We start from the raw sequence: 19,707 nt of genomic DNA on the forward strand, positions 1-19,707 counted from the left end.
AACTCTGAGATTTCTTACTCTTTTTCTCAAGATATTTAACAGAATCAAGATATATAACAGACTCAAAAACACATCACTATGCTTTACAAGCATTTCTATTTCTATACTATATTTATATAATTATATATTGTGTTATATTACAAGAATTTATATTTTCTAAGGAGAGATGAATTTCTAAGAAGAAGAATTTATATTTTCTAAGAAGAGAATAAAGAATAAAACCTTGGAACAAAGTGAAAAGGAAAATATTCACAAAACCCCGGAACAAACTGAAAACGATAATATTAACGATATGTTGAATGCATCCTGGTGGCAACTGAGGTGACACTATTTTTTGTGTATTGGGGGGAATTATTTTGATGTGTACTGTGGGAAAATGACTAGCACAGTAAGCTCATAATTTAAGGACTACTTCATAAGAAAAAATTATACCTTAAAAGATATAAAAATATTAACTAAGTAATAGTGCAAGCAGTACTCACATGTGGAAAAAAACCTCTGACATTGGTATGCAAGTAAATGAAGTTTTAAGCAACAATGCTTTAGAAAAACAGCTCTTCATCTGAGGCCCATGGACTCTAACTTTAAGCACCTGAACTCTGGTATAATAACATGCAAAACTGTATGCATAGTACATGGTTCTGGGGGAAACCAAACCAGAGTCTTCATCAGATTCTCAAAAAGCGTTAAGATCTATTGCTCCAGAAGTTTACAATCTAATATGACATCAAATGTCTCTATGAAGAAAACTGTTCTTGTGGAACAACACCTCATTATTAAATTGTTTAAAATTTAAAAAACTACAAATGTTAAATTCTCTAAGTTCTTGTACTAATACATAATAGAAATGTCTACTATGTAAACCAATTAAATTATAAAATTTAAGCTAGTGTTCAGTGATTTCACTCCAGAACTAAATCGTTCCAATATCTTCCCCACCAGTAAATTTAAAGCCCTGTGAGAACGAAGGCTATCTCTATTTTTGGCATCTAGAAGAGCATGATTTTTACCAAACTGTTGTCAATAAGAATCTACCAACTGCTTAAAGTCTGTAACTGTGAAGAAAATTAAACACCTTTGGATTTAAGCTAAAAAAACCCGGCTTAAGTCCGAGCAACACTATTTCTCTGAGCTTCTCTTTTTTCATCTTTAAAATGATGATTACATGCCTCTCACTTGGGGTTTTTGTGAGGACATTACCAGAGATAATGTGTGTGGAAAGCTCAAGTAAGTATAGTTTTATTAATCTCTGATTACTAAATGTAGTTCCTGCTTTTAATATAATGTAACACATTTCAGAAAGACATGTTCTACCTGTGAGGCAGGACAGCTCAAATTATATACACATATCAAAGGATGTAACACAGAAAATTATAATATTTAATAATTCATCTTTAATTAAACTGATCCATAAGTAATATGACTTACTTATATTAATTAACTTTCCATATAAATTATTTTATACCTTTGCACTTAGGCTGTAACTTCAGGGAACCAATTTTTCTTTTTAAGATTTTAGTTATTTATTTGACAGAGAGAAAGAGAGAGAGAGCACAAGCAGGGGGAGCAGGCAGAAGAAGAGGGAGAAGCAGGCCCCGCAGTGAGCAAGGAGACCCGATGTAGGACTTGATCCCAGGACACTAGGATCATGACCTGAGCTGAAGGCAGATGCTTAACCAACTGAGCCACCAAGGCAGCCCAGGGAACAAGTTTTTAAAGCCCAAAGCAATGCCAATGAACAGGGTTAAGTACCTAATAAACAGTTACCGGCTGACTATTATGAGCATGATATTTGAGATAAGTTAAATATATTTTTAATTTAATTGAAGAGATTTTATTTGACATATATTAGTCCATAGTCTATCAATTATTTTTGTACCAACAGTCTAATCATACTTGAAAAACTTCTGGTAAGAACATCACTCTAGTGGGATAAAATTGATCTCAGGCACTCATACATTAAGTTGATTATTTGTATGGATATTTAAGCAAAAAGATTCTTGGAATTTGTATTTTATTTCCCAACTCTTTTATAATAACTTACCAATCTGGCTGATGAGTTGCCTGAACTGATCAAGGTAACTTTGTCCCTCTGGGGTAATTCCAAGTTTTCTGATGCCTCGATTGAATTTTTCTGCTCTTTCAAAAGGATACTAAAGAGATAATTTAAAGATTACCTTTATTAATAAAGACCCCTAAAGAATAAATTGCCTATAAATTCAACCACTAAAATCAACCATGCTAATACCACTTGCTTCTAATTTTTTATTTTCATTGTGCTTAAAAAAAAATCACTCAAGTCTAATGACAAAAAATTTATAGCACAAAAACTACCAATATCCAAGGTCAATATAAATTAAACTTCTTTTTGCCACTAGCTAAGGGAAATACTTTTTATGAAAGTCACCAAATTTAAGTTTTCCACCACCATTATTAGTCTCCCAACATCCAAATACTCTATTAGATAGTCAAAAGAAACCAATTCCTTCTAGAAACATTTCTTCAAAGATGTCCAACCGAGTTCCTGTGGGCTGAAGAGGTAATATATATAAAAATACACTCCTTCTGAAATAATACACATTAGCTAAGCTAAAATATCTAGCTTCCATCACCAATAAAAAAAAGATTTTTCAAGTCTTAGCTGATTAAAAGTTAGGAAATTACTCATTTTATACTAATAACAAATGGACACAATTCTTACAAACAGAACGATAATTTCTCTGAATACTAGGAATTTATTCCAATATAAAGGAGACAATTAAATTCTCCACTGATAACTGTAATCTGTAAATTTATTAGTTATTTTACTAGAAAGTAATATTTTACTGCTTTGACACTGATGAGAACTACTAACTAGTTTACTAGAGGGTTGCAATTAGATAATGCTTAAGAGTAATTAAAATAGTTCCATATGTGGCAAGTCAAATATAAAACTCATCTAATAAGCATGTTGGTTCTCTATCTGCATGACCACATGCATCTATACTAGTACCACTCAGATTTCTCTTCATTATTAGAAAATTCAGCCCAGAGGGAAATGGAAAACAGCATTCTTATAAATTATAGATGGGAATATCAATTGGTACAGTGTTTTTAGAGTATGTAGCAACATGTATCAGAATTTTAAATATTCATATTATATGCCCTAGAAATTTCTCTTCCAGCAATTTACTTTTCAGAATTTTAATAGTCTCCAAATACACTGAGATAAATATGTAAGGATGTTACCTGCAGCACTGTTAATAACGCTAAAAAATAAGAAAAACCTAAATACTTGTCAGTTGGGGAAGATTAAGTAAGTTATGGTATACATCTTTACTATCAACTGTTAAAAAGAATGAGGCAAATCTATATGTAAAGAACTACAATAAGCATATTGTAAAATAATCTGTGTAGTATTACACCATTTTTGTTAGGAAAAAAAGTAGTACATGTAGGGGCAAATAGCTATGTTTATCACACAGACATCTAGAAGCATCACATCACAATATTAATAGTAACTGCCTCCAAAGAATGAAAGTGGGAGAAAGAGAAATGAGGGAGATCATTCAGTTTATGCACTCTATGTTGTTTAAATGTTTCAAAGTATGTTTTGTTTCTGTGTTATTTAAAATAAAGTAACACCTGGTTACACTGATCCTTACACTGTAGCCTACAGAGAATGCAAAAAGTAAGAAATTATAAGGGGAAATACAAGAAACTGGGGAGACCATATCTAGGAGACATTATTGTGAAAAATAATTGAAAAAAATGAAAACCCCACTACAAAGTATCATAATGAACTTCAGCATAAATATCTGCTATATGCTCAAGGGTTGAATCAAACTACCTTAAAAAGAATATGTGAAAATACCTTATGATCATTTTGGTCCTTGATTTCCCTGAAAAACCGAATATCTTTAATCAACCGAGATTTGATATGTTCATCATACATAAATTGGCTGAATATATAGAACTTCTTTTTCAAAAATTGGTAGGTGAAATTAACCTATAAAATTGAAATATAAGAAATTGGGCAAAGTTAATATAAAAATGAATCTCAAATCAATGTGACTGAATAACTGTTTATCTATAACACTATACGAGTTTTCATAGTCTAATATTTACAAAGTCTAATCCACACTGGAAATAATAAATGAAGTTTTTTTATTGCCCAAGTTAACAAAACTTTCTATAAGCTCCCCTTACATAATTTAACTACACAAAAAGGGGAAAGAAAGGAAAATATTTTCCTACCAGAATTAAGAGTTATAGTGAGAATCAAAAACTCAAGATTCAACACTCTAGTTTTTAAGTCATAAACCACAATCAGAAGTTTCTGTTCCTCCATCTGCGAGACTACTTATTACTAATCTACATGTCTAGAATGATAAGAAACACAGTGCTCTTTGAACTTTTCTGAAGAAGACTTTCAATTATTTACCCAGGAATATTCTGAGCACCTCTTATGTGCACAGCACAGTCACTCTGCTCTCATGCTAGACATGGTGCTTGTCATCATGAAGTCTATATTCTAGCAGGAGTGACAGATATTTTAAGCAAGTATATGTTAAATAAATTATTAAATATCTACTACATAATTCATACAATGAGAAGTTCCAGTGCTTTGAGACTGAATAATAAAAAGCCCTGACCTAGGCTCAGAAAATCCTGAAAAGGTTGAATTTGAGCTGAAATTAAAGCCATAACAGGATTACTTCTGACCTAGAGATGGAAGTCCTGTATTAATTTTCATCTCCTCCACCCTCCTCCAGCCTACTGTTTTAGCAAATATATGCCATTTTTAACAGTCTTCAATTACCCAGTTTTAGAAATGGGTGCTTTCTTGTAACCTTTCTTGTGGCTTAAACACTGCCCTTTCTTTTTATCTATTTATTATTTTTTATTTAAGTTCAATTAATTAATATATAGTGTATTATTAGTTTCAGGGGTGGAGTGTAGTGATCTATGAGTCTTATATAATACCCAGTGCTCATTACATCACATGCCCTCCTTAATGTCCATCACCCAGGTACCCCATTCTCCCACCACCTCCCTCTCTTTCAGCAACCCCTCAGTTTGTTTCCTATAATTAAGAGGGTGCCTGGGTGGCTCAGTCTTTTAAGCATCTGCCTTCAGCTCAGGTAATGATCCCAGGGTCCTGACTCCCCGCTCAGTGGGGAGTGTCTGCTTCTCCCTCACCCACTCCCCCTGCTTGTGTTCTCTCTCTCACTGTCTCCCTCTCTCCTACTTTGTCAAACAAAATAAATTTAAAAAAAAAGTCTCTTATCGTTTGTCTCCCTCTCTGATTTCATCTCGTTTCATTTTTCCCTCCCTTCCCTATGATCCTCAAACACTGCTTTTTCTTGATCTCCTTATTACTATTCATGTTAGTAGAAATAGTCTATTCTTTATCTTTCCCACTCTTAATGGGTACTGCCAGTCTCTGATCTTGTCTCTTTATACTCCGTCATCACCAGATATCAGGAACGTACATTCATTACTGTGACCAACGATTAATGACTATACCCCATGCTAGAGTGTAATCGCCATGAAAGCAGGAACTGTTTTTCTCACCCTAGTGCCCAGCACAGTGCCTCAAACAGATAAAATACACACATAATTATATCTATTACACGAATGAGTATCTGACAGATGAAGTCAAAGAAAAGTTTACTTATCCTGAAAAGTTCAGACATGACGTCTACCTGGAAGACTCCTTATTTTAAATTATATACTCCGTCTCACTTCTATATTGGTAACCATTAAAACAGAACTCCAATCACATCTCCTATCAGCTCAAATACTTTAATGGCTCCCCCACAGAATAATAAAATCACCCCTATGTAATTTCCAGTTACATAACTCCTCCCTATTCCCTTACCGTCAACATGCTTAATAATATTTTAGTATTTAAGCATTCATAGCCTTCTTCAAGGAGAAATTAAGTGTACCCTGAAAACTTGGTAAATTCAAAGACTTTTCTTGTACACAGAAGAAAAAATAGCATCCAAATTCAAGTGATTCTCTCAAGTGATGATGCCAACTTCTAACACTCAAAGTCTTTTTAGTAAATTTCTACTTTTAAATAATTAGTAAGCCCCCCCAAAAAAGAACATGACTGATATTAAATAAAATGCTATCAATGATTCATTTGCAAAAGCAACTTTCAAAGAATATCAGACAATCCACACAGACACATATTTATGTCAATGTGTTCAAATCTCCAATGCTATTTGTAACGATGATCCTGAGATGGTAAGATATTAAAAAATGCCTTTGTACCACTGAGCTTCTATCACATCTAACACAATTTTAGTGCCAGATATTTTTTTAAGATTTTATTTTTAAGTAATCTCTACAGCCAACATGGAGCTCAAACTCTCAACACCAACATCAAGAGTTGCATGCTCCACCAACTAAGCCAGCCAGGTATCCCCCCAGACATTTTAATTACACCAACCAGAAGAATGGAAATTCAGGTATAATATAAGTAGGCAGCAGTGTATGTTTACCAGAATACTCTATGAGAAAGCTATTTGCCAAACCACCAAATTAAATAGGAGTCCATTACCCACCCAACCCCCAACAAAGTTTCTTACTGTTGTATTCATGATTCCTGTGCCATGTGTTCGAATTGAATTAGCAATATGCCGAATATTAATAGTGTTCAAATGTTTGTTATTGCTTGTTCGTTCAATAAAAATCTGCAATGAAACAAACTTATGCTAAGTAACAACACAGTCCATCACAAACACTGGCCAGTTATACAAAGAAAACTTTACAATCTATTTCATTAGAGATAATTTAATTGGAAAGTCATTCAAGAAGATAATGTAATCAATGCAAAAGAATAAAAAGATGATCTCTAAACAATTATTTTCTGCTTTATTTCACTAGTTTTCACTAATGAGAATCAATTCTTTGCCATTCAGTCTTCCTACTATACATCCGCCCACATTTAAAAAGAATTCTAAAACCTACTCACCTGATTGTTGAGATTATAGAGGTACCGAGACACAAATATATGAATATTTCTCATAATTTCCAAAACATCCAGGCCCTACAAAACAACCCACACAGTTCTATTATTCTTGAAGACAGACTTGTATCAATGCAGTGACTTACTACCAAGATTTTTAAATTACTTTAAAAAACAACTATACAAACATACGACCAAAGGCTAAGGAGCCTTCTAACTGCCACAATCAGGACTGTCTCCTTGGAGAAACCTGGCTGCTTGTTAATCTTACCCCTTTTAAAAGACAACAGTTATGTTCAGAATTTCAGAGATTCATTACTCAATCATTTCACCATCATTCTTGGGAATAATTGTCTTCCCAAAGATTTTCTGCACATTTTACTAAATAAAATAAGGGCCAGATTCTAAAAAGTAGTCAGGATATGTGGTGATATTTATAAAATACATTCTATTTTTCAGGCACCGTGCAAGGTTTTTTACAAGTAAATCTTAAAAAACACATGAGGTATTAGTCTCATAAATTCCACAACTGAAAAAAATGAAGCTAAAGGAGTTCTCCAAAGTCAAAAGGCTAGGAAGAGGCAGACCCCAGAAAATCAAATTTCAAATCCTTATGCTTCTTTTAATTACACTATACCACTTTTAACATACAAGTTACCTATGAAGAATCCTTCATTTTTCAGTTAAAAATATAATGTCTAATGTCATCATATAAATTGTCCCATAGCTCTTCTAACTAGGGCTCAAAGGAGCATCACAATATCCACTAAACTTTTTATTATCGTTTTTCTCATGTTTCAACTTAAAATTCTGTTTACTCACTTTTTCTCCTAGTAGGTTATAAGTACATGAGCTGAAATTGTTTCTTTTTATTTCTATATCCCAAAACATAGTTCAGTGCCTAGCATCTTTTCAGTGAATACTACATGTATAAATGAATGAAAGGGTATACAAACTGATCCTGGAAATGCAGTAGGATGTAAAAAAAATTATGATCCTAAAATTTGGGGAATGAGTGTTTTTTGATGAATATGATTTCTGAGTTTTCTCAGAAATATGATTTAGTTAACTATGCAAGTTAACTAAAAACATAAACTTTTGTACTCATGAGATACTACCTTATCACAAATTAGCTCACTGAACTAGCAAAGCTAAATGCTTCTAGGCACTCGTCATTTTAAGAAAATATTTATAATTATACACATTTAACCATTTTTTCCCTAAGACATTAAAGCTTATATGTTATACCCACATTTAAAATCCTTAGCTGTGATCTTAACTTTGTACAATTCTGTACAAGTCACCTCACAATGTTTCTGAAACACTATCTCAATCAGATGTTCAACAAAAGGCAGAGTGTTAACAGGAAGTCTGTGGTAAATTATTCATAAAGCAAATTAGCACCAACTAATTTTTTATTCTTGCCAAGTATGTAGTTTTTATAGCAAATATTTTCTTGAGATATAAACACATGCTAAATAAAGTAAAAAGAAAAAAAAAAAGACGATTTAGAGAAACAGTGTTATGCTACAAACACACTCTGCTAAAAACACTTTATACTATACCTGTTCCAAAGTCTGACTAGGAAGATGAGCCTCTGTCATAACCAATCCATAACGCTGGGTAGCTAAATTTCTCATTTCACTGTAAGTGGCCCAGTCATGAAGAGCTACTGTTGTTAGATTGTAGAAGGTCTTGTCTAGGTAGTGAGTTACGTAAGCTACCAAAAAAATATATAAATAAAAAACTTTTTGATTCATGAAAATAGAAGAGAAATAAAATTTTTGGAAACGTCTTTGAACATTAAATTTCTTCCTTTAAAATAAGGTACTAGGAAAATAAAAATGAAGAAACAAAAAGGAACTAAAGAATAAATAAATAACATAAAAATATTCTCAAAGTTTTGTTTTTATTTGTTCTTTAATAGTTAAGGGCTAACAGATATAGAACACGACTTTAAGAAGGAAAGCAGAACACTCACCTCGAATGTCAATAAAACGATTAAAAAATCGAATTGGATTCAAAGAGAAAAAAAGGGCCAGGTCTTTCATGCCAACTTTGAAAGGATTTCGGTCATCCAGCTTTAAATGAGTGTGAACAGAAAGTCGTAGATCCTTCTCTATCTCCTTGCATAATTTATCCAGTAAATGCTATTCACAAAAGAATTCATATGTTAATTTTTCAAAATAATATTCCAACTGCATTGGTCCTCCAAGGCATCTATGCTTTGACCATTAGAGTTTTATAATCAGTGCAATGATGAAAAAATTTGCCAAACTGGTTTAAAAATCTAAATAAGCTATGGTAAAATATTTTTATTGACAAGATGGAAATTGTTCTCCATTTTATTTTTTTTAAAGCTTTTTATTTTTAAATAATCTTTACTTCAAATGTGGGGCTTGAACCCACAACACCGAAATCAAGAGTCACACATGCCACTGACTGAGCCAGGCAGGCACTCCTGTTTTCCATCTTAAACCAATGATTTTTGGGGATACCTGGGCAGCTCAGCTGGTTAACCGTCTACTTTAGGCTCAGGTCATGATCCCTGGGTCCTGGGATCAAGTCCTGCATTGGGCTCCCTTCTCAGTGGGGAGTCTGCTTCTCCCTCTACCAGCTGCCCTTGCTTGTACTCTCTCTCTGACAAATAAATAAAAATCTTTTTAAAAAAATTTTTTTAAAAGAAAATAAACCAATGATTTTTTTTGACCAGGGAGCAGTTAGATAGAAGTTTTTATTTTCATTAATACTTAAAACCTTTGAAAAGAACTTCAAAAGCTGTCTGATGACTTCATTACAAGGAACATGAACATACAATATAAAGTATAACATTTATGGAAACACAGTAACTAAAAAGGAAAGGTCCTGAGAATTAGCAAAAGAAATTTTTTAAAAGCTTCCTTATAGGAGTGCCTGGGTGGCTCAGTTGGGCGTCTGACTCTTGATTTTGGCTTGGGTCATAATCTTGGGGTCATGGTATCAAGTGCAATGTTGGGCTCCATGCTCAGCAGGGAGTCTGCTTGGGATCCTCTCTCTCACTTTCCATCTGTCCCTCCCACCACGCTCTAACAAAGCCTTTAAAAAAAAAAAAAAAAAAAGCTTCCTTATTATAATAATTTTTTTAAAAAATCACAAAATTCATTGCCCTAAAGGTAAGAAAATTAATCATCTTTTCTAGTCTGCCATGAAGTTCTAAATACTGGCCAGACACGTATGTTAATTGTTATTTTTATTATTTTTTTTAAAGATTTTATTTATTCATCTGACAGACAGAGATTACAAGTAGGCAGAGAGGCAGGCAGCTAGAGAGGAAGGGAAATAGGCTTCCTACCGATCACAGAGCCCGATGAGGGGCTTAATCCCAGGACCCTGGAATCATGACCTGAGCCAAAAGCAGAGGCTTTAACCCACTAAGCCACCCAGTACCCCACGTATGTTATTTTTAAATAAGAATAGTTAATACAAGAAATTATATAAAATTTTTCAGAATTTTATCAAACCTGAATATCGTTTATATTGTGAGTTCACTCATTTTTAATCTATCCCTCTATATAATATTGCTAGATGAAAATTTAAAGATATCAGTGTTTATAATATGCATTCCATTAAAACCAGAAAGTATATACTACACTGCATTTGATTTGTTACACAAGTAAAGCTTCTAAATTTAGAAAATTTAAATAAAGAGAAAATTTTAGTCAGTGACACTCCAAATAATTTAATAAAATCAGTTTAAATTGCAATAACTGCATTTCCATTAGCAGTACTCAATTTTCAAACCAATTTTGCATTTGCATTCTTCTAATAAACAGAATTTTAAATTCAAATCTACAGGGGTGCCTGGGTGTCTCAGTGGGTTAAAGCCTCTGCCTTTGGCTCAGGTCATGATCTCAAGGTCCTGGGATCAAGGCCCGCATCAGCCTCTCTGCTCAGCAGGGAGCCTGCTTCCCCCTCTCTCTGTCTGCCTCTCCGCCTACTTGTGATCTCTGCCTATCAAATAAATAAATAAAAATCTTAAAAATAAATAAATAAATTCAAATTTACTATTTGCTAAAGTGAAAAAATTTTCCAAATTCCTAGTCTGAATTTCTATTAAAAATTAGAAATTAGGGGCACCTAATTCCTAATTAGGAAGACACCGGGTGGCTCAGTTGAGCAACATCTCTTGATTTTTGGCTCTGGTGGTGATCCCAGGGTCTTGAGATTGAACCCTGCCTTGGGCTCCACACTCAGTGGGAGGTCTACTTGTCCATTCCGCTGCTTGTGTACACTCTCTCTCTAATAAATGCATAAAAAATATTTTTTAAAAAAATTAGTAAAGACCAATTTAACAAAACAGTGATACTATAAGAAGAAATCTTTTGTTCTAGGCAGTGATTCATAAATAACTTATGATTTATATATAAAAATGAATATACAGTATACATGTAAATGAAAGCCTGCTTCATTGAAAATAGAAGGAGAGATTAAAAGCCTGCGTCAATCCAGAAAGTTTTTCCAAATATTGAAAAACTTATAACATGTATTTCGAATACAATCTCGAATAGGATGTTACCTCGTTTAAAATTTCCATAATTTCTTTGTCATAGCAATCCAGAAGTATTTCATAGGATTCTAAATGCCTTGCATGCATCATAGCAGGTACACAGTCCCGTAAAGCACTGAACATGTACTAAGAAGAAAATTAGAATGTTCATGAATTTAGAAAAACCAGAGCTCTAAATAAGAAATATCACAAAGGGGGGAAAAAAGAAAAGGAATATCACACAGGTTAATTATCTATCTTTAAAGACAAAAATCTCAATCTGAAGACTTTTTTTTTGACATGTCTTACTTTCCTAAATAAGAAGAGCCAGGTTTTATTCTCTGAAGCAAATACTTTAAACCAAAAAATTCATATTCACTTATCCTTTCTTGTCTTGAGCGCTGAAATACTTATTTCCATAAGGAAATAGATCTCAGTAACATATACCTTGCAGACAAGTAAATGTCAGACTATTGTGACATAAACTAAAATCAAGTGAAATGAGAATGATCAGGAATATGAGTAAAAAAGTTAGTTCATTAACATTAATATCAAATTTAACTAGACTAAATGCTTATTAAATATGTACAGCATTGTAAAAACATTAGAGTCAATTTTAAAATGATTTATTAAGTCAAATGATTGTATTTAAAACTAATTAGAATGGTTGGTATGGTGACTAAAAATGATGGATTCTTTTTTACATTATTCTTCACTTACATGTAATCTGGCTGCATCAACGGCATTTTCATATACATCATCTAAATAAATTGGGAAGACAGCTCGATGCCAGTATAAAAAACAACAGTCACATTGTGTTTGGACTCTACAATGTAAAGTAGTAATTAGTTGGAGCAAACCTGAAGTACCCCCCCACCCCCAAAATAATGAAAGGAACAACATTCTATACCATAATGGCAAGAGCTCAGTCTTACCCATTTTTTTATTCCCTGTATCATAAAATCCAAAATTAGTACAGAAAAGCCACAAAATAAATATTTTTCAATCAGAAAAATTCTAAAGCATACTTGAAAAACAGTATGTATAACTTTTAAATAGTTAAAATTTTCAGTATTATTTAGTATGACTGAACTTACAATACTTTTACCATTTTACCTGTCCCAAAGCTGAAAAGCAGAGTCTTTTAAAAAATTGTGACAAAATAGAAAACAAAACCAAAAACCCAGTTACACTTAGCCTGTCTGTCTACAATCTTTGCCAAGTGACATTTTTCACATGATTCTATGGCAACAAAATGATCATTAAGTATCTTATAATGAAGTTGGGTCACTATTTCTTCCAAAGATAGAAAGTTAAATGCTACTAACTACAAAAGTCTCAGCTTCTCAAACAGAAAACAGTAAGTTTCAAAAATTAAGAATTAAATGTGCTATAACCTTAATTCACCTGGGAATCAAATTCAGAAGACCCATTTTCCCTTCAAGAAACTTACTGCTCCCTCAATAAAAAGAAAATAATAAAGTCACAAGGGGCTTCCAAATACTAATTCATTTGAGTGAATCCAATTTATGTATCAAAACAAAATTACAGAATGTGACATGTGACATGAATCTCTAAGTCCCTTACAAATCGATGAAATCTTGTTATAAAGCAGCAATTTTAAAAGTCCACTTGGCTAGTGGACAATCCCAGCAATCACAATTACACAGGGTCTAGCAGATGCTCTAGGTATCACATGTTCTCATGGAATTCTTACAGAAGCCACCTCTTTAATGTAGAAGTAAAACTAAAATATGATCCCTAGTCATAGTCTCATTTTGGTCATGCTAAAGGAGTGACAAGGAGGAACTAATGGTCCATCTAGGTTATATTTCTTCTCTTGCTATGCTAAACAGCAAATTGCTGTTTCTATCAGCCTTCTCTTTTGAATACCATTGCACATCCTTACTTACCTTTCTCTAAGCTCACTGATAAGATCCAGCTTTTTCATGACTACTTGCAGTGGAAAAAGTTCTTCATCTTTAAATGTTTTCTTTCAGGAAGGGGAAAGAATGACAGAGAAGTTGCAAAAGTAAGGACAGATTTCTTAGGTCAGTAATAAGGGAACTGTGAAAGCTCAGATTTCATTTTCCCCCCATAATAGCAATATACTTACCATTTGTGTGCCAACACTTAGTGCCAAAGAAACAATAAGTCGTCGTTGCCTTGTGCTTGGTCCATTAAGAGTGTTTTCAGCCAAAACTAGAGCAGAGAGCACATCAAGACGCTGTTCACTATATTTTTTGTCAGAAATTACTCTTTTCTAAAAGATAAAAGGAGAGAACAAGAAATAACAGTTTTATTTTTGAATCAATAACAAAAGATTCTGAGGAAAAACTTAAGGGTAATGTTTCCAAGGTTCAATTTAAGAGAGCTTAGACAACAGTTTTCCCTGTCCATCTTTTTCTGATGTTATATGCTTTACTTCTATAACATTACCATTTAATGCTGTCAGGGAAAGCAAATGTATTAAGCATCTTTTTAAATTTCCATATTAGACTTTTTGAGAGGCAGTTCAAGATAACAGCAGAGGCCACATTCTAAAATTTAAGAAGGAAATTATTTCTTTAAAGAGGCATATTTTAAAATTATACTTAATATTGGGACACCTGGGTGGCTCAGTGGGTTAAGCCACTGCCTTCAGCTCTGGTCATGATCCCAGGGTCCTGGGATCAAGTCCTGCTTTGGGCTCCTTGCTTGGCAGGGAGCTTGCTTCTCTCGCTGCCTCTGCCTGCCACTCTGCCTGCTTGTGTGTTCTCTCTCTCAAATAAATAAATAAAATCTTAAAAATATATATATATATACTCAATGTAATTTTTTTAAAAAGATTTTTTATTTGAGAGAGAGCGAGAACAAGAGAACACAAGCAAGGTAAGCAGTGGAGGGAGAAGCAGCAGCAGACTCCCTTCTGAAGCCCAACACAGGGCTTGATTCCAGGACCCTAGGATCATGATCTGAGCCAAAGGAAGACATTTAATGGACTAAGCCACCCAGGTGCTACCACAATGTCATTTTTAAATGCAGGAGTGTTAATATATTACATGCTGCAAGTTCAGAGTTAAGACAACCCTGATCACTCTAAGTAATAATCATAAAATACCACGGAGAAAAAGGGCCAAGAATTAATATGTTTGAAGGCATGGAGTAAACAGATTAACCTAAAAAAAAACACATATAAAACAACAGAATAGCAAACTAAAAAGATACTTATGTTGAATACATAATAAACTTCATACCTTGGCCACAGATATAGAATTAAGAGCCTGATGCTGAAGGTGCTGTGTTATATGTGAGACCGAATCAGCCACAACCATGCTTCGTCTGTAGAACATATGTTCTATTGCCTTAAAAGAACCACAAGGAATACTGTGAAAATCAACTTAAAACTTTTAGGCAAATTATAGAATACCTTGAAGACCCTGAGTTATGTAAAGAATTTGTAAATAAGATCCAAAAGCACTTGATATAGGATAAGATTGATAAATTCAACTACATTAAAATTAAAGAATTTCTGTTCATCAAAAGCCACTATTAAAAAATAAAAAGGCCTAAGTATGAGAAAATTTTTGCCACACACAAGGATTTAGTACTCAGAATAAATAAATGAATGGGACATTTTTAATGGCAAATAATTTAATAGAAAACTGAACAAAAGAACTGATTTTTCACAAAAGAAAAAACATACTCAATAAACACCTAAAAAAGACCCCATCATCAACAATCAAGGAAATAAACACTACAAATAAAATCATTTACCTCCCACCAAAAATTTGCCTCCCACACACACACACACACACACAAAATCCAGATACTACCAGTGTTGGTCAGTTAGGGAACAATGGGAAATCCAGTCCATCAGAAGGTAGGTAAACTGACAGAATATAGGAAACAATTTGGCATCCCCTTGAAAAGCTAAACATGTACATAACACACAACCCAGCAATCCACTGTAGACACATAATACTTCAGAAAAATTCTTGGCACAATTACACCAAGAAACATATGCAAGAACAACAACTTTGTTTATAAGAGCAACAACTGGAAACCACCCAAAGGTCCACCCACAGGAAAACTGCACAGCAATGAAAATAAAATGAAATGAAATGAAGTGAAAATCATCCCAACACTTTCAAATACAAAATTCTGAATTTAAAAAAAAGCAAGTCAAAAATATATGAAGTATTACTTCATTAATATAAACTTCAAGAACATAACTGAACAATGAATGGTTTATAGAATCTTCCATATCTGGTAAACCAAAAAGAAAAACAAGAGAAACGTAAGCATTAAATTCAAGACAAGGGTTTCCTTTGAGGGAGCGGGATAAGATGTAATCACCAAGGGACGGCACAGGGGGTTTGTGAAAATATTAATATTTCCTAAATAGGATGGTGTGTTTTTAAGTGTCTAATATCTAATTATGCTTATTAAATACATATGTATAAACATACCTTTCTGCATTTATAGTAAATAAATTATATCTTTAAAAAAGGCTAAAAATCAGCCCCAAATTTTAATTTCTTAAGTAAATCTAAAGACATTAGCAGAAATAGCTAACAATTTTCTTTAAAGATTTTATTTATTTATTTGACAGAGAGAGAGGGAACACAAGCAGGCAGAGAGGCAGGCAGTGAGAGAGGGGGAAATAGCAGGCTCCCTGCTGAGCAGAAAGCCTGATGTGGGGCTCAATCCTAGGACCCCGAAATCATGACCTGAGCAAAAGGCAGAGGCTTAACCCACTGAGCCACCAAGGCGCCCCGCTAGCAAATTTTTTAATTTCAATTTTTACAAAAGTTAAGTGGATTCTCCTGACTAGAAGGGGTTTTATTTATTTATATAGGATATGCTAAGAAACATTTTATCATATTTTCAAAAGTATTCAAATCACAAGATCACAGCACTTACTCTGAATTACAAAATAAATAATAGCCTCGGGGCGCCTGGGTGGCTCAGTTGGTTAAGCAACTGTCTTGGGCTCAGGTCAGGATCCCGGAGTCCCAGGATCGAGTCCCGCATCAGGCTCCCAGCTCCATGGGAAGTCTGCTTCTCCCTCTGACCTTCTCTGCGCTCATGCTCTCTCTCACTGTCTCTCTCTCAGATAAATAAATAAAATCTTTAAAAAATAATAATAATAGCCTCATTTTGATAGCCTCATATGCATTTCAACACAATAAAATGGATTTTTTTTTTTTAGTATAGTTGATATACAATGTTACATTAGTTTCACAATGTTATATTAGTTTCAGGTGTACAACCTAGTGATTTGACAAGTTTATACACTATGCTATGTTCACCACAGGTATAGCTACCAACTGCCCCATTACATTTCTATTTCAGTATCACTGATTATATTGCTCAAGCTGCACCTTTTATTCCCATGACTTACTCATTCCATAACTGGAAACCTGTACTACCCTCTCCCCTTCACCAATTTTACCCAGCCTTCTACACCTACCTCACCCCACCAATAATCATCATTTGTTTCCTACATTTATAGGACTGATTCTGACTTTTTATTCATTTGTTTTTGTTGTTGTTAGATCCCACTTATGAATGGAATTATATGATATTTATCTTTCCATCTGACTTAATTCACTTAGCATAATGCCCTCTAGGTCCATCCATGTTGTCTCAAATCTCATCCTGTTAAGGCTGTGTAATATTCCATTACATATATACCACATTTTCTTTATCCACTTGTCTACTGAAGGACACAGGTTGTTTCCGTATCTTAGCTATTATAAATAATACTGCAATGAATATGGGGGGGCATGTATCTTTTTGAATTAGAGTTTTCAGTTTCTTGGGTAAATATCTAGTTGTGGAATTACTGGATCATGTGATATTTGTAATTTTGAGGAACCTCCATACTACTTTCCACAGTGGCTATACCAATTTACATTCCCACCAACAATGCATGAGGGTTCCTTTTTCTCCACATCCTAGACAATACTTGTTATTTCCTGTCATTTTGACATTAGCCGTTCTAACTGATGTAAGGGGATATCTCATTGTTGATTTGATTTGCATTTTCCTGATGAGTGATGTTGAGGATCTTTTCAATTGTCTATTGGCCATCTGTATGTCTTCTTTGGAGAAATGTCTCCTTAGATCCTCTACCCATGTTTTAATTGTCGTTGTTCTGGTTTTTTTGTTTTGTTTTTTGTTTTGTTTTGTTTTTTGGTGTTGAGTTGTATAAGATATTCTCCAAATATCTTCAGCCATTCAGTCAGTATTTTTGTTTTGTTGATGGTTTCCTTTGCTGTGCAAAACCTTTTATTTTCACATAGTCCCAGTAGTTTATTTTTTGCTTTTGTGTCCCTTGCCTTAGGAGACATATCTAGAAAAACATTATGGCTGATACCAGAGTAATTACTGCCTGTGCTCTCTTCCAGGATTTTTACGGTTTCAGGTCTCATATTTGTCTTTAACCACGTTTGAGTTTATTTTTGTGTCTGGCATCAGAAAGTGGTCCAGTTTCATTCTTTACATGTAGCTGTCCACTTTTCCCAGCACCATTTATTAAACAGACTGTTTCCCCACTGTATATTCTTGTCTCCTTTGTCATAACTGACCATATAATTGTGAGTTTATTTCTGGGGCCCCCATTTTGTTCCCTGACCCATGTATCAATTTTGCGGCCAGGTCATACTCTTTCATAATTCAGGGAACAAGCTTAAAACTTGAGTAAAACTTCACTAATACTTAAGCTAACCTTTTCATTGTCTTCCTTCTCTCTCTCACTAAATGCTAATTTTTAATAAAGTTTAAATACATTGGTAATTCATAAGAAGTTACTCAGAAAATTCCTTTCAATGGCCAGTTTCTTTAGCCAACTGAGAGGTAAGTATACTTTCCCATAATTTTTTTTTTTCATTTTAAACAGTTTTATTACATGGTGTTAATATTCAGGACACTTCAGAACACCCTATACTTCTAATAAGATTTTTGGTAACTGGCTTTAACGTGTTACTTGAGTATTTGTCTCATACTGGCTTTCAGTCAAAAGTACTACTTGGTGATTGTTTAAAAGATGTTAATTTGATTAAACAGTTTATCCTTCATAACCTGAGACATCAATCCATGGATAGCTTCTATTGTAGTTTTACAGCTGTCTCTTGTAGCTTTGGCAAGTTTGTCTTCTTTCTGTCATGTGTTTCTAAACCCAACATGAAACTCCCTCATCCCAGGTGAGCTTCCGACTGTTCTAATTTTTCAGACAAATCAAAGACCTGAGCAGTGGTATAGTCTGCATTAGTAAGCAAACTAGAGGAACTCAGTGTATTCACCCAGTATTTATTGCACAAAAGCTCAAGCAATTTGTGATCCAATAAGGATTTGAAATATGAGACTTCTAAGGCATAATATTGTTTGCAATGTACACCCAAGTCTTCTATTTTATTAAGTGGGATAGTCTGGTCTCATAATGGCCTTCATCAGAGGGTTTGTAGCCCTTTGGGTATGTCCTAAAGGCTCCAAGATTCACTTTCCCTGCTGATACTGTTCTTGTTGGGTCAATTATTACTGCTACGAATGGTTCCCGGAACTGCTGACTGAGCATCTGAGCAGTAATATCAATCCCAGAAAGCCAGCAGCCATAGCCAGGATGGCTGCGATACCCGCCAATTGCATTTTCAAGGCAGCCGACCTGTTTGGCATTTTCTATATACACAGCCACATACTCATATGCAGCAGCCTGAGCATTTACTCGGGTTTCAGTGCCCTCTACAAGCAAGCCAAACTGTCCATAATGATCATGGTTTCACCATTCACCCTTCCCAGCATTAAGCCCAACACTTCTAAGTTGCCTCCCGATCTGCCATGCATCACCATTTTCAGTAGAGCCAATGCTGAGATTTTACAGTACTTAAAGTAATGGTGATCCTTAGCCCAGGGCTTCGCTGCCTATTATTTCTTGCTGCTGTTTCTTGTCGTATTTGTAGATTTCATCGATGCTCTGGGCTTCCAGCAAGTTGTTGGCCAGTTCCCAGGTTTTCTGAGCCATAGCTCTCCCAGACGCCACCACCGCCAGGGAATCAGAAAAGTTGTTGCCTCCACAACCAAGACGCAACTTTACCTCGCTAGGTTCCCGGGTGCGGGCTTCAGACCCTTCCCACCACAGGTGCAAACTTATACTAGTCCCTCAAGGCAGCCATGACACTCACAATTTTTTACTCTCATAATCAAGAAGTCTAATATTACAAAAGCACCTTAATTTAAG

General features: G+C 34.3%; 1 protein-coding gene and 1 pseudogene across 1 annotated transcript in view; both read right to left on the bottom strand.

The window, feature by feature from the left end:
* The window catches only part of WASHC4 (WASH complex subunit 4), a 62,026-nt gene that overhangs the window by 15,443 nt on the left and 26,876 nt on the right, over window positions 1–19,707 (bottom strand). Inside the window, exons 16-26 of the mRNA XM_059402193.1 lie at window positions 14,723–14,830; window positions 13,603–13,749; window positions 13,400–13,479; window positions 12,207–12,312; window positions 11,517–11,633; window positions 8,943–9,111; window positions 8,527–8,681; window positions 6,968–7,042; window positions 6,582–6,686; window positions 3,854–3,988; window positions 2,045–2,153 (exon numbers count right to left, since the gene is read on the bottom strand). Of these exons, the coding sequence (XP_059258176.1) occupies window positions 2,045–2,153; window positions 3,854–3,988; window positions 6,582–6,686; window positions 6,968–7,042; window positions 8,527–8,681; window positions 8,943–9,111; window positions 11,517–11,633; window positions 12,207–12,312; window positions 13,400–13,479; window positions 13,603–13,749; window positions 14,723–14,830 (1,306 nt within the window). The remainder of the gene's footprint in view (window positions 1–2,044; window positions 2,154–3,853; window positions 3,989–6,581; window positions 6,687–6,967; window positions 7,043–8,526; window positions 8,682–8,942; window positions 9,112–11,516; window positions 11,634–12,206; window positions 12,313–13,399; window positions 13,480–13,602; window positions 13,750–14,722; window positions 14,831–19,707) is intronic.
* Window positions 18,448–19,667, bottom strand: LOC132020061 (COP9 signalosome complex subunit 5-like; annotated as a pseudogene).

Source organism: Mustela nigripes, chromosome 6, assembly GCF_022355385.1.
Source record: "Mustela nigripes isolate SB6536 chromosome 6, MUSNIG.SB6536, whole genome shotgun sequence".
Lineage (NCBI taxonomy): Eukaryota > Metazoa > Chordata > Mammalia > Carnivora > Mustelidae > Mustela > Mustela nigripes.